The 16853-nt window shown below is 34.6% G+C and overlaps 1 protein-coding gene across 2 annotated transcripts; it reads left to right on the top strand.

The window, feature by feature from the left end:
• Positions 1 to 296: 296 nt before the first annotated feature.
• LOC113493985 (V-type proton ATPase 116 kDa subunit a-like) lies at positions 297 to 16667 on the top strand. 2 transcript variants are annotated; one of them, XM_026872064.1, is made up of 16 exons: positions 297 to 996; positions 1336 to 1458; positions 1831 to 2007; positions 5579 to 5739; positions 6156 to 6342; positions 7310 to 7486; positions 7935 to 8147; positions 9559 to 9709; positions 11133 to 11294; positions 11796 to 12004; positions 13477 to 13586; positions 14139 to 14263; positions 14883 to 15121; positions 15320 to 15521; positions 15880 to 16054; positions 16210 to 16667. In XM_026872064.1, the coding sequence occupies exons 2-16, from the start codon at positions 1342 to 1344 to the stop codon at positions 16340 to 16342; spliced, it is 2538 nt and encodes an 845-aa protein (XP_026727865.1). In that variant the 5' UTR covers positions 297 to 996; positions 1336 to 1341; the 3' UTR covers positions 16343 to 16667. The 2 variants fall into 2 exon arrangements, with proteins under 2 accessions (XP_026727865.1, XP_026727864.1); XM_026872063.1 differs by lacking the exon at positions 297 to 996 and having other exon boundaries at positions 1186 to 1458.
• Positions 16668 to 16853: the final 186 nt, after the last annotated feature.

Raw genomic sequence — 16853 nt, 5'->3', positions numbered from 1 at the left:
ATACTATTTCAGATAAACATATGTTACGGATCGGCGCGTGGAAAACAGGAGGCTCACAATTAATTTTATCTAACAAGGAAATATGTTCATCAATACACAATGTGGTTGATTAGATGATAGTAATGTTTTAAATAAGGCTTCTGTAACTTGAAATAGACAATTTAGTCAGCATGGGTGACTTTAAGTATTATGAGAATTAAGTAGTTTAAAAAGTTGTTCTTAATCATGCACAGAAAAGATATACAAATAGAACGGCGGTCTTAATAAATAAAAATAAATAATTAATTATAATAATAAATAATTTTAATAAATGAATTGAAGGAACAAATTAATATTACAATTGATAAAATGTGATTAACAACAAAGGTGAAACTGAAAGAAAGATCTAGTGAAAAGAAAAACATGTATTATTGTGATTTTAAAATCACACTGCTTGTGGTGTAATTGTATTCTGTGTCCAAAGCAATATAATTCAGTGGTCTGTCTCGATCTAGTATTGCGGTATTATGGCTACGTTGAAAATTGATCGATACAACGATCAATTGGGGATAAATGCAGACGTCGGAAGACCATATTGGTTAGTCTATGTAACATTAACACTTTCACAACATTTTTTAATATAAAATCGGTGAAAAAGACAAACAAAATAATATTATGAACAAACTATATTAAAGGATAATTTAGTTTAGATTTTATAATATTTTTGGGATTTTATCTAGTTAGCCCAGACAGCCTGGATCAGAAGATAAAATATTAATCTAAATAGCGCGTCATAATAATTAAGACTTGATCAGATAAAAACTTTTTACAGTTTCGAAATTCTTTTATCAGTTATGATTATACGAAAAGAAGTCTACGTCAAACTTAAAAATGGAATTTTAATGTCATAAAACGATTCAAAGAACTTATATAGTGAAAATATAAATAAAAGAAAAATATTTAGAAAATTAATATTTTCTTCTTTCGCAAAGTACTCGTGAAAAGACACATTAATTAGTAAGAAGATATACTTTCTAAATAATTAAATGGAGAATGCTTTTTTCTGCAATTAGTTTAGACATTTTTGGTACAGTCGTCGGCAGAGTTTAAGTGCCTGCTCGTTGGATATTACTCATTTTTTGTATTCCTATCTCGAACTGCGCTTTCATATTGGCATCTTTTTTTCTTTTCGTAACTTACGTTACCTATTATGTTTATTAATATTTTTATCTAATACAATATAATTTATCATAACGTAGATAGGTATAGTTACTTTCAGGAAGTAGTGATAAGGTTGATGGCAAAATTTCTTCGTTTTCAACAATATTTCTTTTTCTAAAAGTGTTTGTTTTTTAGATCATAATGGGTTGCATGCTAAGAAGTGATGTTATGAGCTTATGTGACATGTACATTCAACCAGAAGCTGCCTTCGATGTTTTGTCACACCTCGGAGAGATGGGATGTGTGCAGTTCATAGATGTGAGTATTCTGAAAGACAATAATTAATGTTTGTTTAGCTTACCCTTATTGCTGAGCCATTGTTCAAAACAAACTAGTCGTGTCTTATAGCCGCTATGCGTGACTTGTGTTGGGTTGGCCCTGCGAAAGACCAGCATTTGTGTGATCCACAATTCTTAGTGTGTGTCTAGTGCATACGACTTGAACTTTCGAGAAATGGGGAATTTCAAGTATAAAATAAAAACATAAACTGAAAAAAGCAGTCGTTGGTATCGAATGCTGGTCAGGAGACTAGTCAATCAAATACACTAAACCCTTATTAATTTATAAAAAAATGGATTGTTATAAAGTTTAATTTAACTTTAGTTTAACTAAAAAAACTCTGAATTCCAGATGAATCCCGATCTACAAGCATTTCAAAGGAGCTTCATCTTAGAGGTTTGCCGTTTTGCTGAAATGGAACGAAAGCTTCGATTTATGGAATCTGAAATGAAACAAAACGATGTTCCTATACACGAACAAAAAACTGACCCAAAGGCTGTGCCGCTTCAGGAGATGGCACAGTTCGAGGTATGGACATATTTTTTTTTTCTTCTTGGCCTGTAGGTCTACTGTTGGTAACTTATACTTATTGACTTGCCTATAGTTCTAATGGTTAGTGGCCCTGACTGCTATACCAGAAGTCGTGCGTTCGATCTCCAGCCAGGATAAATGTTTTTGTGAAAAGCACGATCATTTGTTCTGTGTCAGGGCGTAGTTTGGATGTTTATCAGTTGCCTGGTACTCATAACACAAGCTTTGCATAGTTTGAGACTAGCTGGCGTTGTATGGGAGTTGTAGAGTATAATATAGTGAGCTTAAAGTCCGATAAAACAAATGTCACTTTGTCACCTTTTTGCAAGACTTATCAAATGTCTCACGTGGCCTTGCGACTAGCTGATGATCCAGACGTCAGTCCAGTCCGAGCGCGGAACAGCAAAGAGAGCGAACTAGCCCAACACCTTGCTTTTATGGGCGAGTTACAGGGTTGTCACTGAAATAAGAGTGAATACAACAAACAATATATGTCGTTTAATCATACATACACCCCATTCAAATCATATATGCGTACCCCCAGTTGGAACTTTTGAGCGGCCCGGTCCCGCAGACAGGAACAGCATTCAGAAATGTTGCATCGCCTAACTGAATTCATTCAACCATGATGTTTTGTCGAACATCTTACAAATGGAGAACAATATTTTTCTAATATATTCGATATTACTTGAAGACACTGTTTGGTAGACTATTTCATATTACTTGAGGATATTGTTTGGTAGACTAGAATAAACTACATGAGGTAAAAAGTATATTCAGAGAGATAGGATAAGTTATTTGTCAAAATAATGGGTTTTGAAAATTGAAAGGCAGAAAGGGGCTTCTTTTCAGGTGTATGTGCAATTTTAGCAGATTTTTTTTAAGCGGTAGGTGTCTGATATTTGACCTTAGAATCACTCTACGATATATGAAACTTAGTCTTTGTTAAAATATTCGTGTACATGGGTACACGTTTCACAAGCCAGTTGCTAATTATTGCCTAGATCTTGCTTATAAGTTTCGATAATCTTAGACTTTAACACGAGGTAAATAGATTAGTTATTTGATATGGATCATTTGTCCAACACCCTTTCGCTGCTATCTTTCTAATTGTACATCCTCTCAATTTGAATTGAAATTAAAAAAAAAGAAGAATCCGTGAAACCCTATCCTTAGCATATAACAATTAGTTTATTGCCAGCCAGCCTATCGCAGTAATTATGAGTAAATACAGGTGAAACGGTTTCCAGTAACACAATAAAGCCGGCCCTAAATAATACGTTGTAAAATTGTTTTTTAATTTCACTAATTTACATGATTGTTCTACAACCCTATATTGATTGCTTGCCTGTACTGTAGCATGTTTTAAAAAGTATTATCAGGCAAAGGTATCTTCCGTTTAGTTTAGTGTTTAGGACCATCTGCCACTGTTTTTTTTTGAAAAGCCAATTTATGCAATTGTTAGTATATGTTTGATAAGTGCCCAATTTTTTATGACTTGCTTCGGCTTCGGCCCACCTGGAAATAAATTATTGCTAGAAAGGCATTTGTTAAGTGTCGCATTACGCGCATAACTGGGGTATAAAAAATATATCGAAACTAAATATTATTCGTCTAAATACTATTTATTATAACACAATGTCCGACTAACATACTATTCTTTTTTTTAATGGCCCTAAATAAGTGATTGAGCAAATAATGGCCGTAAAATGAAACAATGATCGGCAATTAAACAAAATTTTACCATCGTATTGCATGTAATTTTGATACGTGCATGCTTATCCAAATAATGTTTTCACAAACATCGTTTTTGTTTATTTAGTAAACATAATGAGGGTATCATGTTATCTCCCCTGGGGGCATTAGCGGTCTGTAATTGGATGCCAATCATTGGGACATATGATTGACATTCTATGCGTCGTTAAAATTGAATTCACAACAAAACTAAGTGAGGTCAAATGTATTGTAATATCAGAACATAATTTTATGCAACTATTATTCAAATTAGTATTCGAATTAATCTATCTATCTATCTATATATAAAGCTGAAGAGTTTGTTTGTTGGAACGCGCTAATCTCAGGAACTACTGGTCCAAATTGAAACATTCTTTTTGTGTTGAATAGACCATTAATCGAGGAAGGCTTTAGGCTATAAACCATCACGCTGCGACTAATAGGAGCGAAGGTACAAAGGAAAATGTGAAAAAAAAGAATGCAGGTATAAATCATAACTTATATCTTCTACCCACGGAGACGAAGTCGCGGGCAACAGCTAGTTATATATAATGCCCGATTCATAATGTGAGTAACGAAACTTGATATTGAAAACATTGTCAGACCTTCTCCTAAAGATACACTACTTATTATATTATAGTTTAGTGCTTTTAAATTGAAATGAGTCTGTAAAAGTGCAACAAAGCTTTTACGGATGACCTCAAAATCCTATAAACCCAAAATCTTAAAGAATTGAACTATTTTTTAATATGAATGTTACAAAATCGCTAGTGGTCGCATATTAGTCGAAGTTCAACAATAATTAAGTCAATACGATCACAGACAACAATAGGTAAAAGAGTACATATTTATTATTTGCGTGAATTTGTGCCAAACTTGAAAGTAAGTAGTGTAACTGTTTTTTCTTCGATTTTTATCTTAAAGTCATAAAATTACAAAAGTCACTATCGGTTTTTCAAAATTCCCGTCACTTGGCATCTGCGGGATAGTAAAACTGTTGCGAGCGTAAAGATAAACATAGAAACTTTGAAACCCTATCATCATTAAGAAACTTTGTTTATGGTACAGAGAAAGTAGTAAAGAAAACTAGTAAAAGAAGGAATATTAAAGGCATTTTAGGTGCGTGTCTTACGAGTCTGAGTAGTACATAGGTCGATCGATCTTTGGTAGAGTATACAATTATGCATCTAAGATATCCCTGTTATCGAGTGGCAGGCTGGCAGGTTAGAAGACCGAGGACGTTGTCTCGCCTGCCTCACCTGGCTCGCTCGCCTAATCAGTGTGTCAATTAAGGCGACTGCCTTAAGGTATCACGAATATCAGCCTAATAAGACCCATAATAAACTTACGGACAGGCTACGGAGAGATAAATTTAACCGAAGATATATAGTCTATAAGCTGAATATACATACACCATGATTTATTAAAAATAAATAAATTTATTTTTGTCACAGCTTGACTTCCAATTTCAAATAACAAAAGAAGTTATGTAAAACTAGCTGTTGCCCGCGACTTCGTCCCCGTGGGTAGAAGATATAAGTTATGGTAAATAATAACTTAAAAAATACATAAAAAACAGGGCAGGTATAAATACCTGCCCTGTTTTTTTCACATTTTCCATTGTACCTTCGCTCCTATTAGTCGCAGCGTGATGGTTTATAGCCTAGGGCTTCCTCGATAAATGGCCTATTCAACACAAAAATATTTTTTCAATTTGGACCAGTAGTTCCTGAGATTAGCGCGTTCAAACAAACGAAACAAACTCTTCAGCTTTATATATTAGGATAGATTACCTATAAAAAAAAATTGTTTCTGATTTGTTAATTTGTTCTAGAATATACTTGAGAAATGGGAAAACGATATTCAAGAAATGAACTTGAATGAAATGCATTTAATGAAGAATTACTTGGAGCTCTCAGAACTGTATTATGTGCTTAGCAATATCGGTCCTCTACTGGGAGATGCTGAAATAAGAAGGGAGACACTTTTTTCAAAGTTAGTAATGATATCTTCATAAAGTACATATTGTTTTGATTCTACCGACGTAGGTACTTGTGTATGAGTATGTCACAGAACTCCTCTTAATCGGCTGGTCCGCTTTGAATGTTTTCTTTTTGTATGCTTTTGCTAAAGCTTTGTAGGTGTATGTAAATTATGAACAAATAATGTAAATAGGTATTTTAAAGTATCAAGTCTTTACTATTAAATAGTATTGTTTCTGTGACTTCATAAGTTTCACGGGGGTTTTTTAATACTTGTAATTGGCCGTTATTATTAAACAGCCGCCATGTTTTTTTTTCAGCGTAACTTTATCGAACAACACTCGGACTGCGATGTTCAATCTTACGATACGTTTTTTTTTTGTCGTGTGAATCTATCCTGTGAGGTTACATACCATCTCTTTATTACAGAAAGGCTGCCGCTGCCAGTGCAGCCGCAGCCGGAGATATTGGGACCGGTGGCCGCCTTATAGTCACCACTGGAGTGGTCGACCGAGCGAAGTGCTACGCCTTCGAAATGATGCTCTTCAGGATCTCACATGGCATCATATACTACAGACAGGCACCTGACGATGCAATACTTATGGACCCTAACACTGTAAGTTGATTAAAACACTGTCTCAATAACTAACACGTCGTTTGCATAACTTGAATACGTCGTATATCTTATATTATTATATTCGATTATTTTATCGATTTTTCTGCAAATTATACACATCGAAGAGATTGTTATCAAATTATTTTGTTGCACTTTCAACATTCAAGATTCCAAAATAGAGTTATAAAAAGGCAATCCTCGTAGACACATTGAAACGCCTAGATAAAAGTTCATAGTTGTCATGTTTGACGTATTTGTATCTTTGTCATAGGCGTTACATGGTTTTATTTTCAGGACTGTCTGATATGTGGAATGTCTGTCAGCCAGCTTGGCACAACACTTTGTATAACACTTTAAGTAAAATTCTCATAAACGTCTCCGAATTAAATCTGCATATATGTGTGATTTCCGTATAAATTTATGCAGTGAGATCCTAAAAGCTTCTCGGAATATCATGCCAGTTATCGTTATGTGTTGACCGAAATGCTAACATCATATCACAGCAAACGTGTTAATTATAGTGGCGGGGAACTTGAACCGTGCTTGAATTGCCGGTATGCACAGGTTTAGCCCTTCAAACTTAGACGGAGGGTTAACTAAATTAATTTAGGGTTTACTATTAGTTTAACTAATACTGTCACGTCTATTGCATGGGCAATGAACAGGTCTTTAAAGTTTGTTCAAACGACCATTTGCTTGGAATATTTTTGGCTTGATCTTTTTCGTTTTTGAATCGATAGAATTTTTGATCGATCTTTTATAGTGATTGCCGTGAGAATGAATCATTATGAAACGATGCCCAGGCTTACTTACGCGTATTTATTGGGATTGCCAGACTAGTTTCGGGTCGCGTCAGCTCATGATTAAGGACTCCGGTTGGGTCGAAACTTGTCATACATTACAAACTCTTCCTCCATCTAATACATGTTAAAACCTATTACTGGATTAATATTATGTTTTTCAACAGCGTAAAGAATTAAGGAAAGTGGCTTTCGTAGCTGTATGTCAAGGAGAAGAGCTGGCCGCTCGCATGACTAAGGTGTGCACGGGGTTCCGAGTGAACACGTATCCGTGCCCCAACACGTTCCTGGAAAGACAAGACCTCATGACTAAACTGGAGGCTAGAATCAATGATATGGATCAGGTAACTATATAACTTAGATAATAATTAAGACAAGCATTCTTTTTCACACCGTGCTGTGCCTGACAGTCCATACTGATGTTAGTTAAAATAGCATCTGTTGATATGTAGGTATACTATGGAATATGGAAGCAATAAATTATTGAGTATTGAGGTACTGCACTTCTGAATATCTGCTGCTAACACGCTTCTGGGCAAATATAATATAATTATATTTTCATAACTGAAGAGCTGAAGCTGAAATGTATTCTTTTGCTTTAAATTTATTTCCAAAAATTTTAAGTAGAAATTGGTTTTGGTTATTTAATTTCATTGGCCCTAGTAATAGTAGGTATAGTATGAAAATACGTTGTCCCTCATACTCTTGAATTTAATACATTTGTGTGTATTTGTATTTGCGTTTAATTGGAATTATTATCCATGATTATTTTTAAATGATTATAATCCCCAGGTCCTGTCAAAAACTTCCTACCTGCGTTGTAAAGCTTTACGTGCTGTTAGCAGACAATGGAGAGTTTGGGTGGCTCAAGTCAGAAAGGCAAAGGCCATTTACCATACAATGAATTTATTTAATGTGGACATAACCAGGAAGTGTCTCATAGGCCAGTGTTGGGTTCCGGATCTGGATTTGGAACAAGTCAACAAGACTCTTAGTAAATGTTCTGTAAGTTAATGTTAAAATTCAACCTAAGTATTTGCTCACAGTATAACAGTAAGTTTTGTTGTCATCCTCACACACAGCCGTCTGCTCAAACTACCAGGTAAGGGTAAATACAACTAAATTGTTTATAATAGACTAGCTAGACTAAAAGTTAAAGTCAAAAGTTTTAGAAGGTTTGAATAAATTACATACGTTAAATCTTTTCCCGATACAATAGAGTTAGGGCATCGGATATATAAATGTTGTTGTAATGACTAAAATAGATTAATATTATTATTTAATCATAAAACCAAACCAAACTTCAGTATTACTTCGAAATACTCAGGAAAAATGGTACCCGCTGACCACAAAATAATTGAAATACTTCTACAATTCCAGCATTCTTATCTGTTGAGATTTCTTAAAAGGCCAACGGGATATATACAACAGAAACTTGGATTTTGGTAGAATAGAGCTTTTTGATCTTATTCCGAGAAGGTCGTCTCTTGGGTTTACAAAGAAATATTTTAGGTACCTTAGTTACTCAATGATCAATCATTTACCTGACAAGTCGATACTTTGAGATTTTGTGGATAAGAATGTACCTACAAAAGTAAATAAACACCAATGTGAACCAAACAATTTTGTTTGAAAGACTTAATAAGACGGACATTTATCGAAGCGTAAAGGGAAGGTAACTGATTTCACTGGCCACGCGGTTCTGTATATGGATTTGTATGCCCCACATGATGCTTCGATTATAATGCAGGAAAAGTGATTTTTTCAAAGTTAAAATGCGTTGGGTTGCGTTAACATTTTAAGATCATGCATTGCAATATTGGAACATCCCTTCGCTTTAGGGAGGCCTGTGACCAACCCTAGGACGTAAATAGGCTGTTAAAGTGAATAACAAGTTCGTAAGTCGTATATTTGTTACGTTAATTCCGACCTCTATTGGTATTATATATGTATAAACTACAGCTCGTCATCCCAAACAAAAATAAAAAAAAACATCAGAGGCAAAACCGCGTGATACAGCTAGTTGCCTATAATACCGTGATACGGTAGTACAATGGTTAATTAAAATATAAAGCCTGTCCCTCGTGAACACGAGTGTTGAAATGCGAACGGGAAATGGAAAAACTTAATCAAACCGTGAAATAATCAGTTGTCTGCATTGAACGGTATCGCTATATAAGGGAAATATTAGTACAATTTAAAGAGGATGATTTTACAGTGACTCTCTGTTTAAGAAAAGTTAAAATATCTTTGAACGGTCGTCTTTTGTTTTAAGTTGACAAATAAATCAATGTTGAAATAAACCACTAGGCTATTTTGTCAGTTTCGTCTAAATTCGTTCATTGGTTTATGCGTGAAAGAGGAAAAAACATCCACACAAACAAACTTTCGCTTTTACAATATTTTATTATTTCAGGAGGCTCTCCAAAGCAACGTCCCGTCTTTCATGTCTAAAGTCGACACGAACGACATGCATCCAACGTACCACCGCGTCAACAAATTCACGAGAGGTTTCCAAGCTCTGATCAACGCGTACGGAGACTCCACGTATCGGGAACTAAACCCAGGTAACGCTAAAACTGTATTCTGAACACTCGTTTGTGTTTTGGTAACCATTGTGCATACGATCCGCAGATGTGTTCCGGTCCGAACGTGTGTGCACCCGAACAACGAAAGTTCCTAGATTGTGGAAACACTGCCAAAGTGTTATGAAGAAGATAAAAAAATATCGACGACTTTCTACGATCCTTTTTTCTGATATTCGATATAAAATTATCTGCCGTAATGCGGCTGAGGTTTATCACACTTTTCAATAAAGTGTCGTTTTTGTGATAAATGCCGATGGAGTTCGATATAAATTTAGTGTTCCAAATTAAAAAGTGGTTAATATTCAAAAAAGGTCTTAATTAGTCTCATAGACGTTTACTTGTTATTTTTTTTAATAACTTGACGTGTGGCCCCTTTCCTGGGCGGCCATTTTTCAGGTATGTATTGCCTATTATGTTCTTAATGCAAAAACTAATGTTTGGTATGTATTACTATCCCACTAGGTTGCGTGCATTAAGTAAACATACATGATTATTGTTCAATCAGTTTTCTATGTTTAGATATGATAGCAATTATTTGAATCTTACAATAAAATAAATTAAATAAAATAAAATAAATAATACAATAAAATCTAAAATCACAATAGAATCTCAATTGGGTAGGTAACAAAATTGAATATTCGAAAGAGATTAAAATCACAACGTATGTTTGAGTTTATAATAATTTGTTTCACTGTTTGTAACTCTGCGCGTGAAGTAATAACTTCAAAACTAACTTCAGAAAATCTATTATACAAAAGTTACTTTCATTTAAAGTTGAAGGAGGTTTTATGAAATTAATTTGTTCTACTCAGATGGAATTGCATCTTGTTGGTATCGCTTAGTTAGTTATTTTAATTTATTTTTTTCTAAAACGAAAATTTCGATGACATTAATTGTCTAAGTCGCAGTTTTCGTTAATTAATGTGCTTATTAGGGGGACCCACATCTGCTGTAGATAAGTCTTATATCAAAGATATTGGTCCTTTGATTATTCCAAATCATAACTATTTTAAACTGTTTTATGGCTACGTATAAAATGTGTACAAGAACCGGTCAAGTGCGAGTTGGGATCGCAACGCTCAAGGTTTTTGTGCATGTGGCTTGTAATGTTTGTGAAACACCCCGCGACTTAAGATTACAGTCGTTTTATCTTAATAACAAACATGCGAATCTTTTGGGTACTAATTGAATTTGTGGGTCAATTTATTAATCTCCAACTTTTTTTTTTTATTGCAATCTGCATTACTAATCGTCGTAATTCATGAAATAAAGCCTGGTTAGGATCGGCCGGACTGAGAGCGGAGCCTCAGTTATAGTTCTTTTTTTGAGTACGGAACCCTAGGGCCTAGGGGTATTTATGTATATTAACTAATGTTATCTCATTATTATTTTTATTTAACAGGTCTTTACACTCTTGTCACATTTCCGTTTTTGTTCGCAATGATGTTTGGAGACGCCGGCCACGGGTTGATTCTAGTCGCATGCGGTGTATGGATGGTAAAAAAAGAACAAGAGTTTATCGCAATGAGGTCTACAAATGAGATTTGGTGTATATTTTTTGGCGGTAAGTCGAAGAAATATTCTTAGTCGATTCGATATTTTCAATGCACGGTTGAGCAGCAATCGTTTTGTACGACTCCACACAGTTTATTTATAATAATCAACATTATATTTTTATCTTTTTAGACATTAATTGGGTAATTAAATTAAATCAAACAATTTTGATTTATTCTTGAACAAATTTTTGTATTTCCTAACTGATATGATACGCAGAATAAAGTGAGATTAGTATGTATAGAGCTTTGGGTTTAGCAGTATAGGGTGCATTTTAAATGACTAGTAATCACCCTGAACAAATGGGTACGAAATAATGTCACTATAGTTACACATATTTTTTTAAAACAGTCATATCCGATCGTTGAAGGATTAAAGTTACGATTTTTTTTTAATAATGACGACTGGATATTTTTTCATTTGTGAAGATATTTTCTTTTGTATAATTAAGCCGTTTTATCAAAAATGTAACATTGCAAGGATCATCGATCAACTTTATTTTTCTTTACAGGTAGATATGTGATTCTGCTGTTGGGACTATTTAGCATGTGCACAGGATTCTTTTACAACGATTGGTTTGCAAAACCAATTGTGCTACAGAAATCTTATTGGATAAACACTTTTAGTGTTGAGGAGTTGAGCAAAAGTGAGAACGTAGATCTGGACCCCGCTGGGGAAACCCGGTCACCTTATCCTTGGGGCAAAGACCCGGTTTGGGCGGTAAGATATTTCTATAATAACACAAGATCAAAAGCGACCCTAAGGAATGCCCTAAACGGGCATTAGGGACAACACAGGCTCATTACAAGGAGTTTCCATACTGCAACAAGCTGAAGGCCGGTGATTATGGAAACGAAAAAGCTTATCCAAATCAGATTTCTTATTAAACGCAATTACTATTAAATATGATCACGTTTTTTAAACAACTGCTTGAGTATCCAGTGGTCAGTAATTTGTTAGAAGATTCCACAAAATGTAGTCCTATGGCAATATCTTCTGAAGAATTCTCATAACCAGCGTTAGGCACGAGGTGAAAACGCAGCATTATGTTCGTCTATCAACAAAATAGACGTTTAAGTTATTGTTAAAAACAACGCGACGGCAGTTGATGTTGGTTCGGATCACAATAACATGTTAATTTAGTCAAATGGGCTCGGGTGTCGGGTTCCAAACTCATTTTCATTACCGCGTACGTTTATTTATTGTACAGTTCACTGCTTTACAAAGGCTCTACCAACAAGAAAAGTTATGTCCATTTAGTTCTATGTTAGTATAGGCAAACGGTGGTTGACCACAGCGCCATTCGCCTCGCAAATGTTATTGGATGACATTACGATGTAAAGTCAGTTACATTTTCAATTAATATATTCTGACTCTCGTTTAAATGTATGGAAATGTTAATTATTTTGCCGACAGCCTTTCATGAATAACATTTACCAGTGTTCCTTATTGTTAATGTGCGCGGATTCAATATTTCTGGTTGAGTTACTTTTAATCGATTTTGGGTCATTTTTATCAAGTATTTGTAAATATCAGTGCTCAGAGAAAGAGAGGACTGGACATTTGGCTGAATGCACATTTCCTTGAATTGATCGGGAATGAACGAGGATTGGGATGTATGGAGTATACGAAGAGAGGCCTTTGCCCTCACGTATAATTACAATAATCTGAAATATTTAGTCAATCATGGGTGGGTTGCTAAGGAAAAATATATTTTTTTAATTACTACGTACCACGTACAACGCAAGTACGTTAAGAGATGCTTATTGTGTCTTAATTTTGACTTATCTTAAATTATCCTGTTGATGATTTGTTACGTCATTTTTTTCTCCAGATTTAATATAATTTAAATGACGCTTTTCCATGACCAGCAACAGTTTGATAACCTTTGTAATCCTGTCCCTACATTAAGTCTGCGCGTGTAGTTTCAATCTTCGCTTTCTCATGACAATGTAAAAATAATTTAAAATTGTTCGTATAGAATATTGACCGTGAATAGATTCTCTGCCGGCGGCTGTCCTTTTATTCGTCTTTCATGGGCATTGTACCCTTTTAATAACATATTAGCAATTTTAAGACTAGAATAGATTTAAGATTTTTACCTATAGAGAAAATGGGAACTGCTCTAGAGAACATGGCTAGAGTAATAATATTTTAAGATTTTTTTTAATGAGTTGAAATTTTCTTCACAGTTGGCGAAAAATAAGATTATGTACGAGAATTCCACCAAAATGAAGTTGTCCATTATTGTGGGAGTCATTCACATGATATTTGGTATTATATTGAGCTTCTTCAATCATCGGTGAGAGATGATTCAGATGTTTCTATATTCACATCCTAATTTGCACTTAAGCAAGTCAGAATAAAAAAAAAGGTTTACTTTCCATAAAGTCATCGTGTCATCCTCTTCACGTGTATCAACTTTGTCGAAACGACGAAATACGATGTCGACATATTTTTTTCAAGCACTTTTCCCAACTACTGTTTTGAGTGTGTTACTTTCAAGAGAGAATGTTAAAATGCAAATACTTGAAATGATTTTTGTTATTTTTTTTACTCGTTGTTTAGTAATAGTATTAAAAATTGATAATGGGGATTTTTAAAAGAGATACAATTAGAGACAAAAGTACCTGAAGACGATCTAGTCTTTGTTCATCTCTTTAAGGGCAAAGCTTTGCTCTGGGTTATAATATGTTAAGCTGAGGATAGAAGAATGTGCTATTGTGGGATCAGAATCTATGAATCTATGTGTTTTTATACATATATTAATTATTGATCTTTAAATACGCTTTCAATTTTCAGCACGCTTTGTTGTTTATATAGTTGTAATAAATGACTTGTAAATATTTTCAAGGTTCTTCAAGAATTATTCTTCTATATTTCTACAATTTATTCCCGAACTATTGTTTTTGACGCTTCTCTTCTTTTGGCTAGTGGTGATGATTTATTTGAAGTGGTTCTGGTACTCTGCTAAATCACGTTAGTACTGTTTTTTTTTACGTAATCACATACGAAAATTAGGTTTAGAATAAAATAATAGTAATCCAAAGAGCCGCTTGTGGCGAGCGGTTTGTTAATGACGTCACAACGGAACCTGAATGGGTTACTCTTTATGATTACTCCCAATTCTTTCTTCTCATAACTGGTTAGCTAGAGCGGGGTCCCTGGATCTATGTGCTTTGGGTTGAGTGGAAGGGAGTGCCAAATTTATGACTAAAACCTACTCATGTTCCTTCCTCTGTCCTTCGTGTACCATGGCCACGGTGACCTTATGAGAAAAAACCGCTGAAACTAATTGCATAAATTCGAAGAATTCCGCTTGAGGTCTGTGATAGTGAATTCGGTGCCGCACGTGTCTACAACCTTAGCCACGAACTGGGGTGAATAATCCCTGGTAGATGGCCCCCTCACAATTTAGATTTAAGTTCTTGGGGCCTCATTTTGGACCTGTGTCATACATGCCTTTAAAAAGGCCGGGTCTTTTCCTATGCAGTTTTCCGTGAATGAAAAGAGATAATAAAGTTTTTGTAAGTGACGAAATACTTTCTTTTCATAAAAAAAAACGCTAGTCCCTTAACACATTTATGCCTCTTTACAGCTGATCCAGAATTAGGTACAAGTTGCGCACCACAAATTTTGATCTTATTTATTGACATGGCGCTTTTGTCAGAAACCAAACCAGCATCTGAAGGATGTAAATTCGGGTATATGTTTGCCGAACAAAGATTCGTTCAGAATATTCTACTACTGGTATCTGTGATGTGCGTTCCTCTTTTATTGTTTGGGACGCCTATCTATAAGAATCGTTTATATAAAACTAAAAAGAAGGAAACTGAGGTACGTCTTTATTTCTGTCAATCTTAGTTGAAACTAAGCTGTATATAAATAAAAATTTACCAACATGTTATTGTGACAGATTATTCTAAAAAACAAATAAGGTTTCAACTATTGAGTCTTATTGCAGGTATTGCTCTCTTGTCACCGATAAGATAACAGTAGCGTAGTTGTTTGGAAATAAACATACATTTGTTTTAGGACCAACTTGAATACCTTCGTTCTAATCACCCTAATGACAAGAAAGAGGAGGAACACCTAGAAGAAGAACTGGCAAAATATAGTGCTCCATTCTCTGAGCTGATGATACACCAAGCTGTCCACACTATAGAGTTCGTCTTGAGTACTATATCTCATACAGCATCATATCTACGATTGTGGGCTTTATCACTGGCCCATGCACGTACGTATCGATTACAACTATTCCAGTAGTAGTCTGAATTGATTAAACATGATTTATGAAAAAAACTTTTAGCTTTTTTACTTCTTGGATGTCTTGCTTTCTTGGGGAGCTCCTAAAGATTTGTTGTTGAGTTTCTTGTCATTATATTGCATTGCACACAATATGCAGAAAAAATCATTAATACACACAAAGGCTTGGTATTAAAGGAATGTCGAGTCAGATTGCTAACCTCCGACGATCTTAACAGTTCGTTGATACAAAAGTATTTTTTTAAACATAGTGACCTGTTCCCTTTGTTGCACGACGGTTCAACTTTTACTTTACCGAATGCTTGAATAATTGTAATTAAACATTTCAGAGCTCTCGGAAATGTTGTGGGTGATGATTTTGTCAAAATTAGCTCTTCACGATCACACCGTATATGGTGCTGTGAAACTGTTCTTCATCTTCGCGGTTTGGGCTGCATTCACTGTGTCCATCCTCGTAGTAATGGAGGGCTTATCAGCGTTCCTGCATACTTTACGATTGCATTGGTAAGTTTTATACTAATCTTTATGCACTTAAATATAGAGATTTCTTTTTGTTTGTTTTTTAGCCCTACTCAATTAATATTACGTATACCGTACGATATTTCTCAAAAAACAATTGAAACTGTTGAATGTCGTACTTAAGTGACTGTTATTTTCAGGGTGGAATTTATGAGTAAATTCTACGCGGGTGGTGGATGGCCTTTTCGTCCATTTTCTTTCAAGATTATACTGGCGTCTGAGGGCGATAAAACCGAAGCTGGCTGCAAAACCAGAGGGAAAAGCTTACTATGATATTATTATTATTTTACTTAAGTTTTTTTTATTATTTTAGAATTAATTTTTATTCTTAAAGAAATGTTTATTGGGAAATAAAATGGCATAACCTTAAAAAGTCTGCAAGTATTTGTAGGGTCATAACGGGTTGTAAAATATAATTTTGGTCAGGCTTACTGTTAAGGCTTGCCGTCAACACCGCAAGTTTTCACTACCGTTTAATCTCCCAACAACATTTCACTATGCTATTAATTATTTATACTAATATTCACAAATACCTCTTTCGATATCCGCATAAAGGTTAGTAAATTGTTGTGTATTTCCAATTATGTAATTTTTGTTTATTAATTTTAATTATTATTATTAAACCTTCTTTTTAAAAATCTGTTTTAATTATATTAAAATCACCAACCTCTTTCATTGATACTGTAGCCAGACAACACTTTCTGGCTGTCAGGTAGGTATATGCAGTGCAGCGGGTTCTAGGGACCTTTACCTAAAGAATGAGGCTTTATGTAGGGACTATCCG

The sequence above is a fragment of the Trichoplusia ni genome, chromosome 5 (genome assembly GCF_003590095.1).
Source record: "Trichoplusia ni isolate ovarian cell line Hi5 chromosome 5, tn1, whole genome shotgun sequence".
In the NCBI taxonomy this organism is placed as follows: Eukaryota; Metazoa; Arthropoda; class Insecta; order Lepidoptera; family Noctuidae; genus Trichoplusia; species Trichoplusia ni.
This window is presented reverse-complemented; position numbering and strand designations above follow the sequence as displayed.

What these genes read in the sequence shown, in the direction of transcription:
- LOC113493985 (XM_026872064.1), top strand. Translation starts at nt 1,342, where the DNA reads ATGGGTTGCATGCTAAGAAGTGATGTTATGAGCTTATGTGACATGTAC. An exon ending in GATGTGTGCAGTTCATAGAT is followed by an intron (nt 1,459 to 1,830) that starts GTGAGTATTCTG and finishes TCTGAATTCCAG; the next exon opens with ATGAATCCCGATCTACAAGC. An exon ending in TACTTATGGACCCTAACACT is followed by an intron (nt 6,343 to 7,309) that starts GTAAGTTGATTA and finishes GTTTTTCAACAG; the next exon opens with CGTAAAGAATTAAGGAAAGT.